Source organism: Pocillopora damicornis, chromosome 5, assembly GCF_964200805.1.
Source record: "Pocillopora damicornis chromosome 5, jaPocDami1.2, whole genome shotgun sequence".
Taxonomy (NCBI): Eukaryota; Metazoa; Cnidaria; class Anthozoa; order Scleractinia; family Pocilloporidae; genus Pocillopora; species Pocillopora damicornis.
In genome coordinates this window covers 12,271,011-12,290,303 of record NC_142674.1, presented here as the reverse complement: position 1 = coordinate 12,290,303, position 19,293 = coordinate 12,271,011, and the positions used below count along the sequence as shown (strand labels likewise).

The window sequence follows — 19,293 nt, the reverse complement described above, 5'->3', positions numbered from 1 at the left end:
AAAGCTTCTAGAAGCTACTAGGGTGGTTACAAAGCTGTTGTTTTTCCTTCTATTGCACGTAGCCGAGTGAAATGGCGGTCGAAGTGGTCGAGAGTTTTCGAAGTGACGCGCGGCTGTTTTCACGAAACACGAAATGTTTCAAAACGTTTAAGATTCAGAAAAACGCTTCTTGCTCCCTCAATTTGTTATATTTTCTCGTGAAAATGAGCAGTTAGCTTCGTTATGAGATGAGAATGACACCGCAGGAAATTAACATGTTTGGTCCAACGCCGGCGGTACTGCGGATGGCTTACATTTGGCATTGCATCCTTTATTTACGGAAAGACGCGGTATGTTTCATAGTGTTTGGGAATCAAACATTTGCTTCATTCTCAAGATTGAAATACGCAAAGTCGCCAAAACTTTCAGGACTGGCTCTTTAGGAGATGAGAATTCCATTGTAACAAGCTTTTTACTATCACGGCATTCTATGCCGCCGAGGGGAATACCTTTCTCCTGATTTCATGGACTGAAACATGGAGCGTGATGCTTGTACACTTGAACAAAAAGTGCTATTTTTCTCTAAGGTTAGTCTGTCTTTCAAATTGGTACATATACATCTGAAATCTCTGATTTATTGTGATATTTTAGGTGATTTTTTCCGTTGATATCTTCTGCGAGAAACACAAGAAATTTTAAGATAATGATAATTTTGTGTATGGGAATGTTACGCGTGACGCCCTAAATTATGCATATTTTTGGAAAAATTAAATTTGTAAAAAAATGAGAATTCAATAAAAATCCATGATATTACGCAAAGTTGTAGAGTATTATGTCTTTTTTATTTGTGCCAAGTCTCGGCATTGTAGCTGGAAAAGTACGAGAGATATTTTTGTTTATGTTTGCTTCTCTGTGTTTGTGCACGTGAACTGTGCTACTGATCTATACTAGAACATTTTGGGTTTTTGCATTTAGCTTTATCATGGTAGACGAGAGCTCGTAATATCTGGATGGTTCTTTTTTGTTTTTTTGTGGTGAACTAGGGTTGGTCCAATCCGGACTGGATTCTTGTCTTCTTTGGTTCGGAGAAGGAGATGCCTGTATGTAGTAAGAGTCACATAATAGTCTCCAAAAATTGAAAATGGGATCGACTCCTAAAATACTGAACTGGCTAGGATTTGTGCAAAATCTTTCCACGTCCTTAAGTTGCTAGTCAGTGGTAAGGACAACACAAGGATCTGACGAGGTCTCTACTTTACGGACGAAGGCGTTCTCTTTGTCTCTGTTTCCTTGCTTCGCATGTCTATCAGCTCGAGTGTAGAATCCCCAGGTTGCTCTTCCATGGTTTTTTTAATGTTCTTTATCTGTTGTACATTTCTGGCATGGCTAGCTGCGTTTATAAAGTTTGAAATTGTTCCCTTTTCTTCGATACTCTTGAAAAACACCGTCTTGGGAGGGTCAGATTTCGCGGGCTCTTTTAACCGCTCCATGGTAGTATGCGAAGTGCGGTAATACTCTTTGGAAAGACTTTTAGAATTTCCATGTGGTTTAACTTTAACTTCGTGTTCATTATCATCAAAAACATATTGCAGAAGAGCAAAACCGTGAATCGTTCCGTTGGAATCTGAAAAAGGAGAAGATGAAAATTAATAAAGGTTTTGATATTTGAATGCACTTGGTAACCAGATGTTGTGCACTGGTGTGATATGCTGTATTGATTAAAACCCCCTTTTGCTGGTCAGATTTGTTACATTATGACTAATGAGGACGTAAATTTTTTTACGGTGAGGTTTTGAAGATGGACGTTTTTCACTCGAATATAGAAAAATTTTGTTCTGTTTTGTTTTTGTCAATAATTTTGTTTCCTATTTTTGGCCACACACCACTTTTCGGAGAACGCCATAGTTTACTTATTTCACTTGAGCAGTTTGACCTTTGGTTTGAATTGACTTTCTCTTTCTTCGGAAGCTTTTTTCATGATCCATGTTACAAATGTCTTACTAACCTCAACTGTTTTTTCATTGTAGCAGGAACCTCTCAAACTGAGGCCTTGTCGTAATGACCTCGCTATCGCTAGGTTAATACCGCTAGGCCTCCACTCAAAGTTTGAGATTTTTCTATAAGGATCTCACTGTTATTTATTTGTTAAAATAGTCTTACCTGTCAGATAAATGGAAATCCTTTGCAAATCGGGGGAGGATTCATTCCTGTAGAAGCTTCTCGTACATTTATAGACCTGTGCCTCATGATCATCATATTCTGATTGGGAAGCCTTACGAACAGGATTCCTCTTGGTGGAAGCACGGTAGTATCATACTATATACTATATAGTATATCATACTATAATACATTGCTGTTTCGTCCCAGTTGGATTCCATTCACAAAGGTCGTCAGCCAGAACATTTTTAAAGTGCTTTATGTGTGGGGCAGATATTTCCACCACAAAGACAGAATTTTCGGAGATAGCGGAAGGAACAGCACGTGCAATAAGTTCTCGAGGCGGATGGAAGAGGATATCTACCACTTTCTTGGAAGCCAAACCCTTACGCAATCCCTGTCGGTAGATGGGAACCATTGGGTCGTCGTTCAAGTAATCAGTTCCTTGTTCGTCTTCACTGCTATCGCTGGAGTCGTTCAACTGGTGTGTCATCACTTTCTTATTTACCTTTTCAGTCACATCTCTATGGAAGACAGTAAAAGAATTTCATATGTTTCTCAAACACCACAGCGGGAGAGCAAAATTCTCTAACGTTTCGTGCAAGGTGTGGTGATCGCTCACCGACATCGTTTTGAAATAATCAGACAATTAAAATATACCCTTCAGAGTTAATTGTTCGTAAACGCGTTCAATGACTTCACTGTTACTACGGAAATTTTATGGTATATATATTTGAGTGACTCACTTTTCTGATGCAAAGACTGGTTTGAAAAGGCACTCATCGCTGTCGCTCGTCTCAATATCCACACACACCCTTGATAAGAAAAAAAAATCAGACTGATTTAATATTAGGTATGATTGTTTGAATTGTATGAAATAATTTAAATACTCCAGTCGAAAGTCGAGAGCAGTATTCTTGATTGTAACTTTTGTTAATTGAAAGTTCAGGTCGCATTGGCCACCGGAAAACTTGCTCGAGCAAACGACCGCCAAGTTTCGATTAATACAAGCACAAAAAAGCCCATTCTCTTGATAATAAAATATATTGTACGAAAACGTAAAGGAGGGCACCAATAATATTGGCAACCAGTGTTACCTTTTGACTGGCGAATCAATGAGCGTCAAGTTTACTTTCTCAACCACAGCGGTTTTCTCATGAGGTATTTTGCCTGTAGTCTTGTCACAGTTGTCATCATGCGAGAAGAGAATATGACGTCAAATTCAGGAAACAAGCACTAGCAGAGGACCCAACCAATTTTCTTTTTTGCAAGAGGCCTACTTCTCTATACGGGAATCAACCTAAAGGGAGAACTGAGGACTCCTCTTCACATTGCATGTTGCGTTTTATAAATCAAATCATTTTATATTACACTCCCGGGATTTTCTACCAATCAAATATTTTTCCAAGTTAATTTAACTTAAAAACCCTCTGCTTCCAGATACTAAAAAGTGTATTTTTAACAGATGAACTGAAGCGCGTGACTAATATAGCAGTACAGGCTTAAATGGGGTAACATTGGCCCATTGTAAGCCGTCGAATGCCAAAAGATTCAAACTTCAATTTTCAGGATTCAAAGTTCCAAATTACCTGACAAAAATTTGATTTTTGTCGCCCGTGAAAATAGATCCTTCTCACGTGCTCTTATTTTCACGATCGTGATCGGAGCGCGAGATCTGGCCATCTACGCAAGCATTGGTTTTCGCGTTAACAGTCCACTTAAACAATTCAAGTTCTGTCAAGTAAAATTTTGACAACGATAAGAACATTTTACCATTAAAACAATCCCCAAGAACAGGAGACTCAGCGGTTACTTCTGCATCACAACGAATAACGTCGCAAATTGCTCATAACATTTCCTATATGGTTTGTACCATTTCACTGAAAGGGTCGTGCCAACTTGCACAGGTTATTTTAAACGCAGCCCGAAAGTACTTACCCGAACACGCTTGTTCTCCTTTTTGTACTTGCAGCAGAATCTCGAAGTGGGTTCTTCATCGCCTGAACTATCCACCTACACAAGCAGACTACTTGTCATTTTTTAATTAACAGACTGAAAAAGCCATCTTTAGCCCAACAGATTGCCCTTCCCTGGATTTGCCCTTAAATAACATGTCATTCTCCATGTCAACACCCTAAGAAATATATAGAGAACAGTATGCATGGAGAATATGCATACTAACGTTAAGGCGTAAAGATTTATCTAACTAAAAAGGAAATTTAGACGAATGGCACCTTAAACTGAGGGGGATTTGCAAATAACCTTTTAGAGTTTGACTGCTAAAGAGATACGTTGGACATAATAAAGACACTTCACCTCCATTAGGCGCCTTCATAATTTTCTTGTATGATCCCATTTCTTCTGGGCCAACAAGAACGACACTCAGACCCTCCCTGCTTGCTCTAGCTGTCCGTCCACTGCGGTGAATGTAAAGCTGTCAACGAACACAGAGAAAGAATTTAGGAACGCAGAATCACATGAGATGGTTGCGCTAAAGTTCATACTTACATTGTGGTTACATTACACAACAGTTCATTATTAAATGAGATACAACTGAGGACGATAAACAATAACAAACTACTCCTCTCATATAAACTGCATTTGAACAGAGTCAATTTTTTTCCTAAATCAAAACTCATTAACTGAAATGAATTATGTTTTGATTTCGGTAGGTGAACCTCACACATTAACTCAAATCGGAAACAAAACAAAGATTTAGAAAACGAAGTTTTAGAAGTAACTAAATATATGCAATTAAATAAATTTAGAGGTAAATAAAGAATTCAGGCGTCAACGGTGTTCGAACTTTGCTATCCACATTCTGGTTGAGCTTCTCTTACAGTTGAGACTTGTAGCCCACACCTTGGTCAACGCATGGTTGGTTAAAGCAGTGTGACTTCCGAAGCCTTTTGTCAAGGTAGAGTTTCGCGGAGAATGAAAGCACTGCCGCCAAAAAGCAATCGCTCCCGTTCCCGCCTGCCGCACCGGCTAACTAACTGCACAAGCTAACCAACCGTACACACATACTTACACGTACTTACATCAAGGTCCTTCGGAACTTGATAGTGAATCACATGCTCAACAGCTGGTATGTCCAAACCTCTCGCAGCCACATCTGAAGCCAGAAGTAAGCCACTCGCACTTTGCTTAAATTTAACAGGCAAGAAAAGTATCAGCCAAAATTTCATTTGCTGGTGTGAGTCCTATCTAGCTTTAAATATTCTCTGAGGGAGGAGAGGGGTGGGTTTTAATCAGTCAAGGCGATCCAGTTATAGTCTATCAAAAAAGGAAATTCCATCGGTCGGTTAGTTCGTAAACTGTACTCACTGTTTTGATGATGAAAAAAAAATGGTAATAAGATCAGGATGATTCTGATCCAAGGCCACATAGCAAGCGTGTCGCCCAGTGTTTTGCGCAAAGCAAGTTGCGGAGTAAAGAACGTGAAAGACGCAACAGGAAAATAGCACGTTGTCTACAAAATTAGGTTCCTAATTGTTGCTTTGTTTTGTTGAGTTTTTTGTTTGGTTTTTTTTTGTTCTGGTTTTTGTTTGTTTCGTTTGTTTCATTGTTTTTTGTATTTTTGTTTTTTCCATCCCACTCAGTTTTCACCCGGCCTGTCTAAATTCTTTAATCTTTGCCTTTGTTGCATGCTGGCGTGCAGAACCCACGGGTTAAAGTCCAGCAGGAGCCTACACAAAGAGCCCAGTCTCCTCACGCAGTCTACAGTTTTGGAGAAAACCAAAGTACGGCCTGAGTACCGGGAAAGGAAATAGTAGAGATATAGGTCCTAGAAAGAAAATTCAAATAAATCTGAATGATGTGATTTTTACAACAACTGTATGTTTCGTAGTTCTCCTTCGATTTCACTTGGTACACCTCTGTGGCTCCGTGGATCATGTTCCTAGACAGTGCGGTGTACATGTAGATGCATTTGGCTCAAACCAACAATAAAAAGTAGTAAAAATTGTATCCTGAATCTCGAAGTTTTTCTCTTCCTTGTCAGCTCAACAATTACAAACCTTCTCTTCAATTACACATGAGATCTTTGCTTCTGTCAGGGTTTCTACGGCTCCTCTCTTGTTGGTGACATCGATAATTTTACAACTGTTCTTCTGCAGCCCAACTTTGTCCATCAGTGACACTAAAAATGTAAAATGCAAAGAGTATTGCTTAATCATGTTTAACTAAGATGTTAGATAACAAAAACAAAAGCAAAACAACACAATACAAGCTTCGACACACTTCATAAAGCAGCAAATTTTCGGGTTTTAAATGATGGATTATTTAAATCATTTCATTCCTTCAGTAATAGCTGATAAATTACGTTGATACTATCTTTAGCTTCTATTACTCTGAGTCAAATATGCCGTGATTTACCTAAGCCTTCTTCGCTTGTGATCTTCTTTTCTTTTCCTTTCCTCTTAAACGACTTTGGAAGAGTTAAAGTTGCAGAGAAAATAAACTTCTGTAGATGTCTTCGCTTTGCAGTTCCCTCATCTTCATCATAATCACTGCGAAAAGGAAACATTAAAGTTAAAATTTCAGTTTACAAGTTGACAGTCATGAAAACCATTAATTTCAGAAAGAGAAGCCTGAGAGAAATTCAAGCTCCGATGGAAATTGAAGTCCATTGCCTCTTTCTATGAATGAGCTCCAATATTGAAGATAATTCTTGAAAGTGGCCTTGCTCCACCATTCTGTTTGCCTCGTCAATCACAAGATATCTCAAGTGCTCCAAACGGCAGACATGCTCTTCACCCTGAAATTAAACGCCGCCAGCAGATATCTCTAGAATCATCTATTTAATAGAAAGAGGCTACACTCCAATTTCACCGTTGGGTATATGAAAAAGAAAAAAAACGCCTGGCATTGATGTTTACAGAGCAGTAGAAAATGCTTACAGGAAAAACTTACACGACATTCGAAATCCAAATTCATGCTGAAAACTACACAGGACAACCGATCTCAAGAGAAACATACCTACATGTACAAGTGTGTGTCGACTGTTTCAGATCTCTAAAAGAAAGTGAATCAGTACAACTTATGATACATGAGGTACTTACCTCGGAAATCAAATCCCACAGTCTTCCCGGAGTGGCTACTATTATCTCAGGACACTTGTTTAAAAGCCTCTGTTGTTCTTGAGGTGCCATTCCTCCAACCACAGCAACAATCTTGATAAAAAGGAATTGTTTACTGATTCAAATAATTTTGAGGTACTTTGTTTGGTGGGTATTTCTCCGATAAAAGATAAAGTTGAAACAGGACTAGAAGGGGTGGCAAGGGAGTGGAGGGTAGGGGTTAAATGGTACATCATAGGGGCTGGGATTGTAATTCTCTGAACAAAAGGGTTTTTATATACTTTACTGGTGAAGGGGCGAAGATAAAATAAATATTTCAGTCCAGAATATGGAACCAAAAAACAATAGAGTTAATGTTTGAGGGAATAACAATGTTTTCAGCTCTAACTCATCATTATTTAAATTGCTTAAGCCTATTGTGGCTACAAATTCATGTTTCCCCAAAAAAATAAAAAAATGCTTTCCAAACAAGAGATAGGTTTGCATTCTGCTCCACTGAAAAGAGGAAAATTGAAGTCTCAGGAGACAAAATTGACTTGGGCCAATTGAAATAAAGTAATAATTGAGTTTCTAACAATGGGAAAACAGAATCTAACTGAGGAGATGACTTCCAAATTGTCACTTTAAGTACATGATGTTACCTCTAAGGATGTGTGTTTTGCAGCCTGTTTAAGATGATTTTTTATTTGTATAGCCAATTCTCTGGTTGGTGTCATTATCAATGCCAGGAGTGGTTTCTTGAGCTTGGATGTTCCATTACCAATTTCTGTGGCTTTTGTAGCATTGTTTTTGGTTGTATTTTTTGTAGTTTCACCTGCTTCTTGACTGGACTTGTGGCCAAGGATGTGGGTGAGAATTAGAATCCCAAAGGCTTGTGTTTTACCTGAACCCTAATAAATACATAAATTTTTTAATTAATATCCTTAAATAATAACCTCCTCAAAAATCAGCCATTCCTGGAAACTAAACTTCTCCCAAGTGATTTTATCATAGCTTCAACAGACAATTTCAAGGCATTATCCAATGAATAATATGAAAACTATAAAACTTACAACCTGCACAGGTTATTTTACAACCCAAGGGACTTATCTTGACAATCTTATTGTAATGCACATTTTTGTATAAATAATGTTCCATCAACCAACTATAGGAAGATATGCCTACATAAAGAAGGAAGAGCTATTACATTAGTTCTTAAGAGAGCAAAATTTAACCATCAGTCAGTCAGTCCTCTCTCTCTCTCTCTCTCAAGAGGTACATCATACACATACTTTCAGCTCAACAGCTCTCCTCAAGAGTGCTTTTACAAAAGTCGTATTTTTAATTATTCAACAATCACTTAATACTTAGACATTAATTCAGGTCAAAGACCAGCTCTAAAGTAACAGAAACTGTTTGCCATAATGTGTGGGAAAGTCTTCTTACACATAAATGAGCTAAATGAGCTAGGTGTAGATCATAGTAGACACATGTACATGTTGAAAATTATTTTTTTCCTCTCTCTCTCCCTCTCCAAAAAAAAAAAAGGATTCTTCAAAATAGTTGTGAAACCAAGTACACAAACAGTACACATAAAAAAGGAGACCTCCACCAATCTAACTGCTCTGATTCAACTCACTGTTTCTGCTGCACCAACGATGTCCCTGTAGTGGAATATTGCAGGTGGAAGGGAGAGAGTCTGTATAGGGGTTGGTGTAGTAAAACTCTGTTCACTGAGTCCTCTCTGAACTTCTTTGGGAACACCTTAAGTGAGACTTGCTGAGAGTTCATGTTAAGAAGAACATCATTCATCACTTTCCGCAAGGCTGTTTCCGTACCGTTACTCGGTTACTTATGAGCGTCAGCGGTGGTTATGGCGGTCAGACGTGTTTCGAGCTTGTCCGTAATTTTATTAAGTTTTTCGCTGTTAGCTTTGTTCTCTGTCAACTTATACTCTCTCAAGCTCTCGAAGAATGTTCAAGTGCATTACGGGGATAAATTTTTCAAGTATTTCAACTCATACTCGGTCGATTTCAATCTAATTTCGCCAAGGCATATGTCACGGATCGGCGGCCATTTTGTCACCTCACCTCACAAGAAGTTTCAGAAGTCAAGAGTGGCGTACTATTCGAACTGTACGGCTTCCTTCAACCCGGTTGCTCTTTCTGTGGTTAGAAGTGGAGACATTCATCCTCATCCAGGACCTCACAGACAATGTAACTCGACTTGTAAATCAGCCGTCCGCCATGACAGTTCTCGTAAAAAATGCAAGGAGTGTGATCGGACGATTGCTAGAAATCACCGTGCAACCATATGCGACTGCTGCTCGTTGTGGTCTCACATTAAATGCGGCGGTGTGACCCCTAAGCAATATCTAACTTTGCAGTCGTCTGGCAGTACATCGCACACTTGCGAGTCATGTATGGAGGCTCTTCGCCAATTACCTTTAGCGGACTCGAGTTTGAACTCCAGCCCAAGTACCAACAGTTCTACTGGATCATGTTCCGACGATGAAACATGGAGTGAATATGATGCCTTGATTAAGAAACATTGGACCAACATTAAAATCGGACATGTTAATGTGGACCATATTGCAGGTTTTAAATTCTTTGAGGTCAAGTATTGGCTATTAGAAGGAAAGTTTGATATTTTAGTACTTTCTGAAACGAAGCTGGATTCCAGTTTTCCAGATAGTCAATTTATGGTCACCGGATATCGAATGTGTAGGGCTGACAGAAACATACATGGCGGTGGTTTATTGGTCTATATCCGCGCAGACCTCTGCTTTAAAGTCATTAAAGACCTTCCCAATCTTCGATTATGTGAGCGTGAACGGTACAAGACTGAATCGATTGTGCTGAAGGTGAGGATAGCTAAGAAGTGGGAAACCATCGTCGGTTTCTATAGACCTCCAACATCTGCGTCTATCCCACAATCGCTATGGAAATTTGAACTATCTTCAATACTTGAGGCGATCACAATACTTCCTGGTAACTGCTTTTTCGTAGGCGACTTTAACTCGGATATGTTACTACCAGACAAGCCGCCAAGGGATGGTAGAGTTATGGCAAACCTACTTGATATTTACGACTTGAAGAATTTAATACATCAAGCCACCCGTATTACCAAGACATCAGAAACCCTACTGGACCTTTTTCTCACTAACAACTTGAGAAAAATACAGTCATCGGGCGTAGTCCATGTTAATATAAGTGATCACTCTCTTGTGTTTACCATGCTCAGGGCATCGGAACCGAGAATACGATCTCGGAAAATACAATTCAGAAGCCTTAAAAATTTTGATAAACAGCATTTTCTACATGATTTGCATAATGTTCCTTTCCAAGTAGCTGAAATATTTGACGACGTTGACGATAAGCTCTACGATTTGTTTGATTGTCGATACGAAGACATTCTTGGTGAGCATGCACCTTTGAAACAGGTCCGTATAAGGGGAAATCAAGTTCCCTTTATGAATGAACAATGGCGCAAAGCTATTCGTCAGAAAAACCGTTTGTGGAAACGTTTCATTCGCGAAAGAACTGATACTAATTATGAATTGTACAAGAGACAAGGGAACATTTGCACTTCTCTAAGACGTAAAGCTATTAAAATTTCTTCGACAAGAAAAGTGAGTCGGAAACCCAAGGTAGTTTTGGGACACATACCACCCATTTTTGCATTCAAGGAAAAGCACGCAAGCAAATGACATAATATTAAAAGAACACGATGTCGTGATAACAGACAAAAACAAATGGCGGAGCTTTTAATAGTTATTTTGTCAACATCGCGGACGGCGTGCCAGAGATTACTGAACAGAGTTATGGAAAAGAGTTGGATGCGCATCCTAGCATTCAGGCGATTTTCAACAACAATGAACAGCTCGCTGTGAGAAACAAATTTGCTTTTCAATATACTAATAAAACCCAAGTGGAAGCTTTGTTACTCGAAATCAACTCCCGCAAATCCTGTGGTCATGACGGAATACCACCGCGACTGGTAAAATAGTCTGCCAACGCGATTGCTGGTCCTATTGCTGCAATAATGAATCACTCGATCAGGACAGGACAGTATCCGTCGCGCTGGAAATTAGGTCAAGTTACTCCTTTATTTAAAAAGGACGATGAACTGAACAAAAGCAATTATCGACTAGTGACCGTTTTACCTGCGCTCAATAATGTTTTCGAGAGGCTGCTTTCAGCTCAAATGGGCGACTTTTACCAAAACATATTGTCCGAATACGTATCTGCCTACAGAAGGCACCATAGCTGTGAGACATCTTTGCTTAGGCTGACTGAGGACTGGAGTTTATGTTACCCCATTTTCACTACTGTCCAATGATATGGCACTTTTGTAATTCAGAGGACTCTGTTAAACTGGACACCTTAAATAGAGGTATTTTAAAATTTGTTTTAAAGGACTGGGACTCAAACTATGATGATCTTTTAGACAAGGCAGGTGTGTGTGGTTTAGCCAACAGAAGGATACAAAATATGATGATTTGTATATTCAACTGCCTCCATCTTGGTAAATATCCATGCTATTTGAAACAACTAATCAAGCTAAGATCTGCTGCTTACTCCCCAAGGGGCACCAATATTTTATCACTTCCTAAGCCGTTTACAACCACATATGGTCTAAATTATTTTAGCTATTCATCTGTTAAGTACTGGAACTCCCTCCCTGACCACTTTAGAAAGACTGTAGATTATAGTGAATTTAAGCGCAAACTGTTAGTGCACGGTTTCTGTTACTATTACATTAATATTACATTATACTATTATATTAATGATTATAATATTATTATATTATGAATTATTAAATTGTACTTTGTTTTGTGCATTTCCCATCCATAATTCCTAAAATTAAATCTTACCTGGAGGATCTTCCACCAGTCTATTGTCAGTGACCATTTCTACTCTGTTTTGCTCTTCTGACTGGGCTTTACTTTGGGCCTTGTTTTTCTTTTTCCTCTTCTTTTTTCCCTTTGTCTATTGGTCATTCTTTGTGCTTTTTTCAAGTTGTGTGGATGGTGTGGTAACTGTTTGTTCCAGATTATCCTGAAGATTTAAATCAAAAGACAATACTATGTAGCTTTTTTTTTCCCCCATTAGCCAAACTTCTAGAGAAAACCAGCTTTTATTCTTTGATATACATAATTGTGCATGTATGGGTAAAAACTGAAAAAATGCATGAGCCCCTGGGCCAATGCAGTCTGCTGTCTTTAAAAAATTTAGGACAAACTGCTCTCAAAATGATTTTGATCAATTGCTGTATTTCCATGTAGTTCTTGTGGTGTGTGTTGTTGTTGTTTTCTTTGTATTTGTTTGTGTCTTTTCTCATTTAAGGTATGACTGGCAGTTATCTTAGTTTTGATTCTCATGTCCAAATTATACACCCAATCTGACTCAGGAGACAAGTCATTCCATTTGAGTCAGGTTGAGGATTATTATTAAGCGTCTTAAAAATCGACTTGTCGTAAGACATTTACACCTTAAGAGGCACAGTTTATTCAGATTTCCAGTATCACAAGATGACTTAACCACTAATTAACTTCTGGTGTGTCGATTTGTGAACGACTCAACCCAATTTGGATGTATTGGACAACCCTCAACATTTAATAATTAAAGATGAGTTATAATAAAAAATAAATAAACAAAAAAATTTAAAAAGATAATTTTTTCCCAATTTCTCGTAAAATACAAGGGTAATTTCACCACGTGCTTGAAGTGAATCTTACATTTGTATCTTCTAAATTTAACCATGCGGTATTTTTTTAAAAGCGTTTTAAGCAATTCACCTCCTGCAGCGGCCGTTCTTTTATTTTCTTCTTCTGAGCTGGTCCACCTGCACAAATTCCTGCTAGCTCTACTGGATAATAATCTTCCATGACTTCAAGGGACACAAATCCATCCATTTCGCCCGCAAAGAACGAAGGATCGTCCAATTCTACTGGTTCCCATTTTTGCGTCTTCCCTTTCGAATTCTTCTCTGCCATTATGGAGCAATGAGCAAAGAGATTTAATTGAGAAACTGAATGTAAACGCTCTTTTAAATAACAAACAACCGTTTTTGTTTATCCCTAGAGAATTGATAAAAACACTCTCACGTCGTCCGCCATTATGGATTACCCGCCAGAGAAGGACTGGATAAGAATTTGTCCTGCGCGCATATTCAAACAGGAGCCATTCGCTGATTTATCACCACATGCCTTTTCTCCCTTTACCGAGTTAGCTGAAACCTGTGTGAAACGTGAATGAAAAGACTAACATGGCGAAAGAACACCGTACATTCAAATAGGAGTGCTCTTATATTGAGTGCTTCAACGAAATTTCGTTTCTTATCAAGAAAGGCTTCGTCCCAAACATGAAGGTAAGTGAACGCGCGCCAAACATCAGATCGGAAGCTCAACTCCAGCTGAGTAGCGTGCGCGTCAAAATACACGTCTAACGATGTCATACGTGAGAATGTTGATAATAAGCTATAATTATCGAAATAAATCCCCTTATACCCGCCATATCCGTCAAAGTAATTTCCTTCTTTGAAATAAGTTTTGTCACAAGGAAAATTGTTTCTGGGACAACTAGATTTTGCTCTCCCCCTCCCCTCCACCTTTTCTGCCCACGTTACGATCAAATCCCCGCCCCCTGCCCCCCTCCACGTCTCTCATATCAGAACTGTTTTCTTTTTTTTATTTGTTTGTTTCAATCAGTGAATTCACGAACTACAGTCAAACCTGTCTTAGGTGGCACCGTATTAAGCACTCGCACTGTATTAGACGCCATATTCCCGTGGGTGACTACTTAATACAGGGTTGACTGAACTGGACAAATAAATTTTGTCCTCACTTCCTCCATCAAACCCAGATTATATCCATTTTGTTGCCATCCCCCCTAATTTCTCTCCTTTTCCCCTAGTTACAGACTGTGGTGTTTTGCTGGAAATTGTTGACGCAAGAATGTCCTAATAAGTACTGGATTAGGATGTTCTAATTAATTAGTACCATGGACAAATTTTTACATACTGTTTCAGATACAAGACTTGAGGTGTACATTGCAACTATTCAACTCTAAAGTTCAAACTATTCTTTTCTTTTTTTTTTCTTTAAAGGTTGAAGGTATTTTAGATATATAAACAAGCTGCTCAAAAAACTAATGTCTGATGAGCTGAAGCACTGGGCTGGAACTCAAGGTACAGTACTTTAAACATTTGGAATATAATACTGTTGTATTTACTGCATTTGTCTTATTCCTTTTATACAATTAAATTAAATTGCTCTCCAGGTATTGGTGGTTTCCTTCCTGGTGTAAGGCAGATTGCAAATGTTGCAGCTTTGCCTGGAATTGTTGGTGTAAAAATGATCATAACTTTTTCTTGTTGAAATTACAACTTAGTTGAATTGAAACTTGTTCAGTCCTGGGCCCAGTTGTTCGAAGGCTGATAAGTGCTAACCCAGGGTTACATTTTAATCAGGGTATGTTTAATCCTTTGTTTAAAAGCCTTTTAAAATAATTTACCATAGTTTTTTTTGGGCATCCAATCATCAAATTGCAGACTAAAGGAATTGTACATGTAGACTGAATTTCATTTGAAAGGTTTCAGATATGAAATCAGATTTTACACTGACCATTAGTTATCTAAACTCAGCTTTTAACAAACTGACCCTGTACTTTTGGGAAGCAGAGAAAGTATAAAGTGGAGATGACAAAAGAGTTTCTTGCTATACAATTTGTGTTTCCATAGTATTTTTACACAAAGATTTCACTTAAAGTGATGCCAAATAGAGCATCCAGTTATCCAGTTAGATCCAGTTATCTCATGCACGATCTTGAGAACACATGCAAATCAGTTTTTCTGCTTTAAGCAAAAGCCCTTAGAACTGTTTTTCTAGGAGTTTTCTTAAGTTCCTGTTTATTTCCCTCAAAAAACAGGAAAACTGAAAGTGAAAAAAGGCAAATAGAATTAAAAGGCTACGTACATTATTTAAACTTTATGTGCTGTTATTTACCTCGTCAATGCAGTTCCTAGGCCACTCATGCAGATCACAACACAATGACTCAGTTTAATTCTAGCCATTCTAGAAATAACATTCCTTCACTTCTTCTTTGCTTATGGACTACAATGCTTTTACTGACACTTTGATGCCTATTTTTCGATGGTAAACCCTGTTTCAACAGGAAAAGAAAGCTGTTTAAAGGTGAAATCTGAGTAGAAGGAATTGCTTTCTACCATCGGAACACTGTTTAAACACCATACAAACTTGTTTCCAATACCTCTAAATATAGTGCTGCAACCCTGTCAACCCAATTCTTCACAGCACCCTTGCAACTCAGGTATCAAAGTGATGTCAAATTGTTGGCGTGACTGAAAACCCTGTTTCAACGGGAAAAGAAAGCTGTTTTAACAGTGAAATCTGACAAGTAAGAATCATTTTCCACCATAAATGAAAAATGAAAATGATAATCATAATGATTTGCATATTTAGTTCAGGGTATGAAATTGCACCTAATACAGGTGCCAATGCGACTAAATTTTTCACTTTGGCGACCAAATCCTGAAAATCAATCGCCAAATTAGCGACAAGCATGTTTCATCATAACCTTACCGAGAGATTTAGTGAATTAAAAAGATTTGCAAAGATAAATCCATGGCAAACTTCCTCATTAAGTTTGTTTTCAAAACACAGCACGTGCATTTCAATCAATGACTTGATGCCAGCTTGGATTTAGGTGAGCTTGAATGTTATTTATCATCCATCCTAGTGTTCACTTTGTAGCACTTTAAAGGTCTTTTCCCTAGTTTAATTTTGGAGGGTCTATCTTGGACTGTGACAGTGTAAAAAAAGGTTTTGTTTGTCTTTGAAAATGGCGACCAACTTTTTTGAATTGGCAACCACTTTGAAGAATTTAGGAGCCTATTGGCTATCAGAAAAAAAAATTAATTTCACGCCCTGTAGTTAGAAAGAAGTAGTCAGCTTTAGGGATCTTTAGGGCTTTTGAATTCTGATTAGGTATTGTTTCATCATTCTTGTTCTATTATTTTATGTCAGCGCTACTAGATTTGATCAAGTGAATTTGCTGGCTATTTTAGAATTTCATCTCTCCGCAGCCAAGAAGAAAAATCTCACATGTCGTGATTTACTTAAAAAAAGTATTATCTGGTCCTATCTGCTGTCTGGTGCATTGTTGAAAGCACTTAGCACATATTATTTCCTTTAATTTCATTAGTTGAGTTTGTGTGCCGCTGCACAGTAAAGATAAATCAAGAAAGCCTGCCTGTTGGTTTGTTTGTTTGCACTTCACGAATGAATGAAGATACAAATAGTACAGAACAGAAATGAAGAAGCCCCCTTTTACTTTGACATAGTTTGAAAGTAACCTACCTTGAACTATGGAAAATCCCTCTTTGAACATTAACATGATTTGAATTAATTTAAGCCATGAGTTCAACCCAGTATGGTATCTGGGATTGTGGCTTAGTCATCGCTATGGGTGGCCGTCACCACCAAAAATACCAGGATGTCAAATAGATCAGTAAAAACAAAGCTGGTTTAAGGATCAGCTGCAGGACAGCATAGCTAACAAAGGAATGGCATGGCCAAATTGTAGACAGTTTAGTTTTCCTTCATGAAACAGAACCTCCTAAATATGAATAGTTTAGCCAAATGATAAACGGTCTAGTTGCCCATGTCGAATTGGAAATCGAAATTGTGAAATGGACTAGCTCAATTGCAAATAACTTAGCACTTAGTGGCGGTCACCACCAAAAATACCAGGATGTCAAATAGATCAGTAAAAACAAAGCTGGTTTAAGGATCAGCTGCAGGACAGCATAGCTAATAAAGGAATGGCATGGCCAAATTATAGACAGTTTACTTTTCCTTCATGAAACAGAACACCCTAAACATGAATAGTTTAGCCAAATGATAAACAGTCTAGTTGCCCATGTCGAGTTGGAAATTGAAATTGTGAAATGGACTAGCTCAATTGCAAATAACTTAGCACTCGTTTGCAATACAGTAAACAAATGGTGTAGCATTGTGTCAAATGGCTCAGGGTAGTGTGAAGTAGTACAGCGTAGACACAAACAGTGTAGTGTTGTGTGAAATGGCTCAGTGTAATTTTGAATGGTACAGCTTACATATAAACAGTGTAGCATTGCGTGAGATGGCACAGCATAAATTCGAATGGTACAGCATACACACAAATGGTGTGGCGTCGCATGAAATGGCTCAGCATAATGTTGAATGGTATAGACACACAAATGATGTAGTGTTGCGTGAAATGGCTGTTGTTATCAGTATCTGTTGTCTACATTGGCTGTAGAAAACAGACAAACAGAGGAGTTTCTTGATCACAGTGCAAATTTCAGGAAGGTAAAAATTACCTTATAATTAAAAAAAATATGTGTAAAAGACATTATAGTTAACTAAAACAATTCTACTGTATAAAATAGTGGGAAATGTTTGTTTCCTGTGTTTACACAAAAACTAGCAACTGTACAGTGCAGAACCCAGCTAGTCTTGAACTCTTGAGGGAAGCAACAATTTGCTCAAGACATACAGCTGGAAGTTTGAGATAGTGGGGTAAATTTGTCTGTGAAACAGGAACAAGGAATGCTGCTCTTTGTTTGAGATAGGGAGTTTGAGATAGCCAATAGAATATGACTGAGAAAAGCAGGGCAAATCCAAGGGAAATGGGTTTGAGTTCGAGATAGCAGGGTTCAACTGTACCGTATTTACCTGTGTATAATACACACTTTTTTCTATAAAAATAACCATCAAAATCACAGTGTATTATAGATACACAGATTCTATTGTTTGTCAAGCAGGTCCTAATTTGCATACGTTAAAAAGACATCAAAGAAAGTAACAAAAGCTTAGTAGTAACTGGTCTTTATTAGCTTGAGTTAATAATCTACCAATGAAACATTTTCAATTTTGATTCACAAACACAACAAAGAAAGTAACAAAAGCCTCATAGTAATTGGTCTTTATTAGCTTGAGTTAAATAAGCTACCAGTGGTGCCTAACCTTGAAGGTATCTCACAGCATTCGCAGCAAACAGTCACCAAATTAAGTATTTATGTGTAACAGCAATGCAATTTTTTAGATGCACATTTACTTTACTATTACTAGTAATAATTATTTTGTAAGGTGCAATTCCCAAGCGGCAGTTGTGACCACAACACGTGTGCACTTGCTTAATGGCAATTGTCACAAGAAGATACCAAATGCTTCTACACTGCATGACCCTGTATGCATTATAGACATGTTGGTCTAAAAGAACATAAATATAGAGATTTTAAAAGCATTTCACATTCAGAGGAATTTTGAATTATATTTGTTGCATCAAATATTGTGGTTTCTCTGATGTTGTCTCTGCAAGGGTCAGGTACAATTTTGAGTAATGTAAAGTACCTGTGTGTATACCTTCTCTAGGTAACCACACAATAAGAGATAAATTGAAGACATGAAATTTAGATTTCATCAAGTATGGCATAAAATATATCTCCAAATGTTGTCTCCGCAACAGACAAAATACTGTGGAATGACCCTTAATTTGAATATTTAACTGAGTTTGAACTGTATGCAGTTGAACCTCTATTAAAGTGTCTATCACCCTTAAATAGATATTTTCAGAATCAACTCCATGCTCATTGAATAGTTAAATGGTGAAATATTTCTTGTTTTTGAATTTACAAGATGTTAATTAGATGACGTCAACCTGGGAATTTGCCACCATTTCTATGCCAATTTACAATGTGCAGTATACAGCTTGAGGATAATTAATTTGATAAATACAAAAAAAAAACTGTGGATAGTCAATTGATTGGTAAAAAAAAATTACTTGGAGGTGAAAACAAGTAGTTGTATAATAAATGATTCCCAGGTTGACGTCATTAATTAGCATTTTGTAAATTCAAATCTATATAGCTCAATAACACGACGTTCAAAACAAATATTTCATCATTTAACTGTTTAATGTGTGTAGAGTTGATTCTGAAAATATAATTGTATTTAAGGGTGACAGGCACTTTAAGTGGCCATACTTTAATTAATCACAGCCACCAACTATAACAATCATTTTTTAATTCT

At 37.7% G+C, this 19,293-nt stretch overlaps 2 protein-coding genes and 1 long non-coding RNA gene across 3 annotated transcripts; 1 reads left to right on the top strand and 2 right to left on the bottom strand.

The window, feature by feature from the left end:
• Positions 1-1,006: 1,006 nt before the first annotated feature.
• Positions 1,007-3,977, bottom strand: LOC149045309 (uncharacterized). Its single transcript, XM_089208115.1, is given in 4 exon segments — positions 1,007-1,603; positions 2,140-2,660; positions 2,883-2,951; positions 3,234-3,977. Coding segments are annotated over 2 exon segments (864 nt in total). The 5' UTR covers positions 2,630-2,660; positions 2,883-2,951; positions 3,234-3,977; the 3' UTR covers positions 1,007-1,229.
• A 1,528-nt stretch (positions 3,978-5,505) lies between these two features.
• Positions 5,506-7,310, bottom strand: LOC149045308 (ATP-dependent RNA helicase DDX24-like). The gene is made up of 2 exons (XM_089208164.1): positions 6,514-7,310; positions 5,506-6,277 (listed from the first exon to the last, which is right to left on the bottom strand). The coding sequence occupies exons 1-2, from the start codon at positions 6,662-6,664 to the stop codon at positions 6,141-6,143; spliced, it is 288 nt and encodes a 95-aa protein (XP_089064290.1). The 5' UTR covers positions 6,665-7,310; the 3' UTR covers positions 5,506-6,140.
• A 5,691-nt stretch (positions 7,311-13,001) lies between these two features.
• Positions 13,002-16,331, top strand: LOC149045307 (uncharacterized). Its single transcript, XR_016187206.1, has 2 exons — positions 13,002-13,568; positions 14,307-16,331. It is a non-coding gene; the product is annotated as an uncharacterized LOC149045307 (long non-coding RNA).
• Positions 16,332-19,293: the final 2,962 nt, after the last annotated feature.

Excerpts from the sequence above, each read along its gene's own strand:
- LOC149045308 (XM_089208164.1), bottom strand. The coding sequence starts at position 6,664 with ATGTTTCCTTTTCGCAGTGATTATGATGAAGATGAGGGAACTGCAAAG. Across the intron at positions 6,278-6,513 it reads CACAAGCGAAGAAGGCTTAG|TGTCACTGATGGACAAAGTT; the intron begins GTAAATCACGGC and ends TTACATTTTTAG.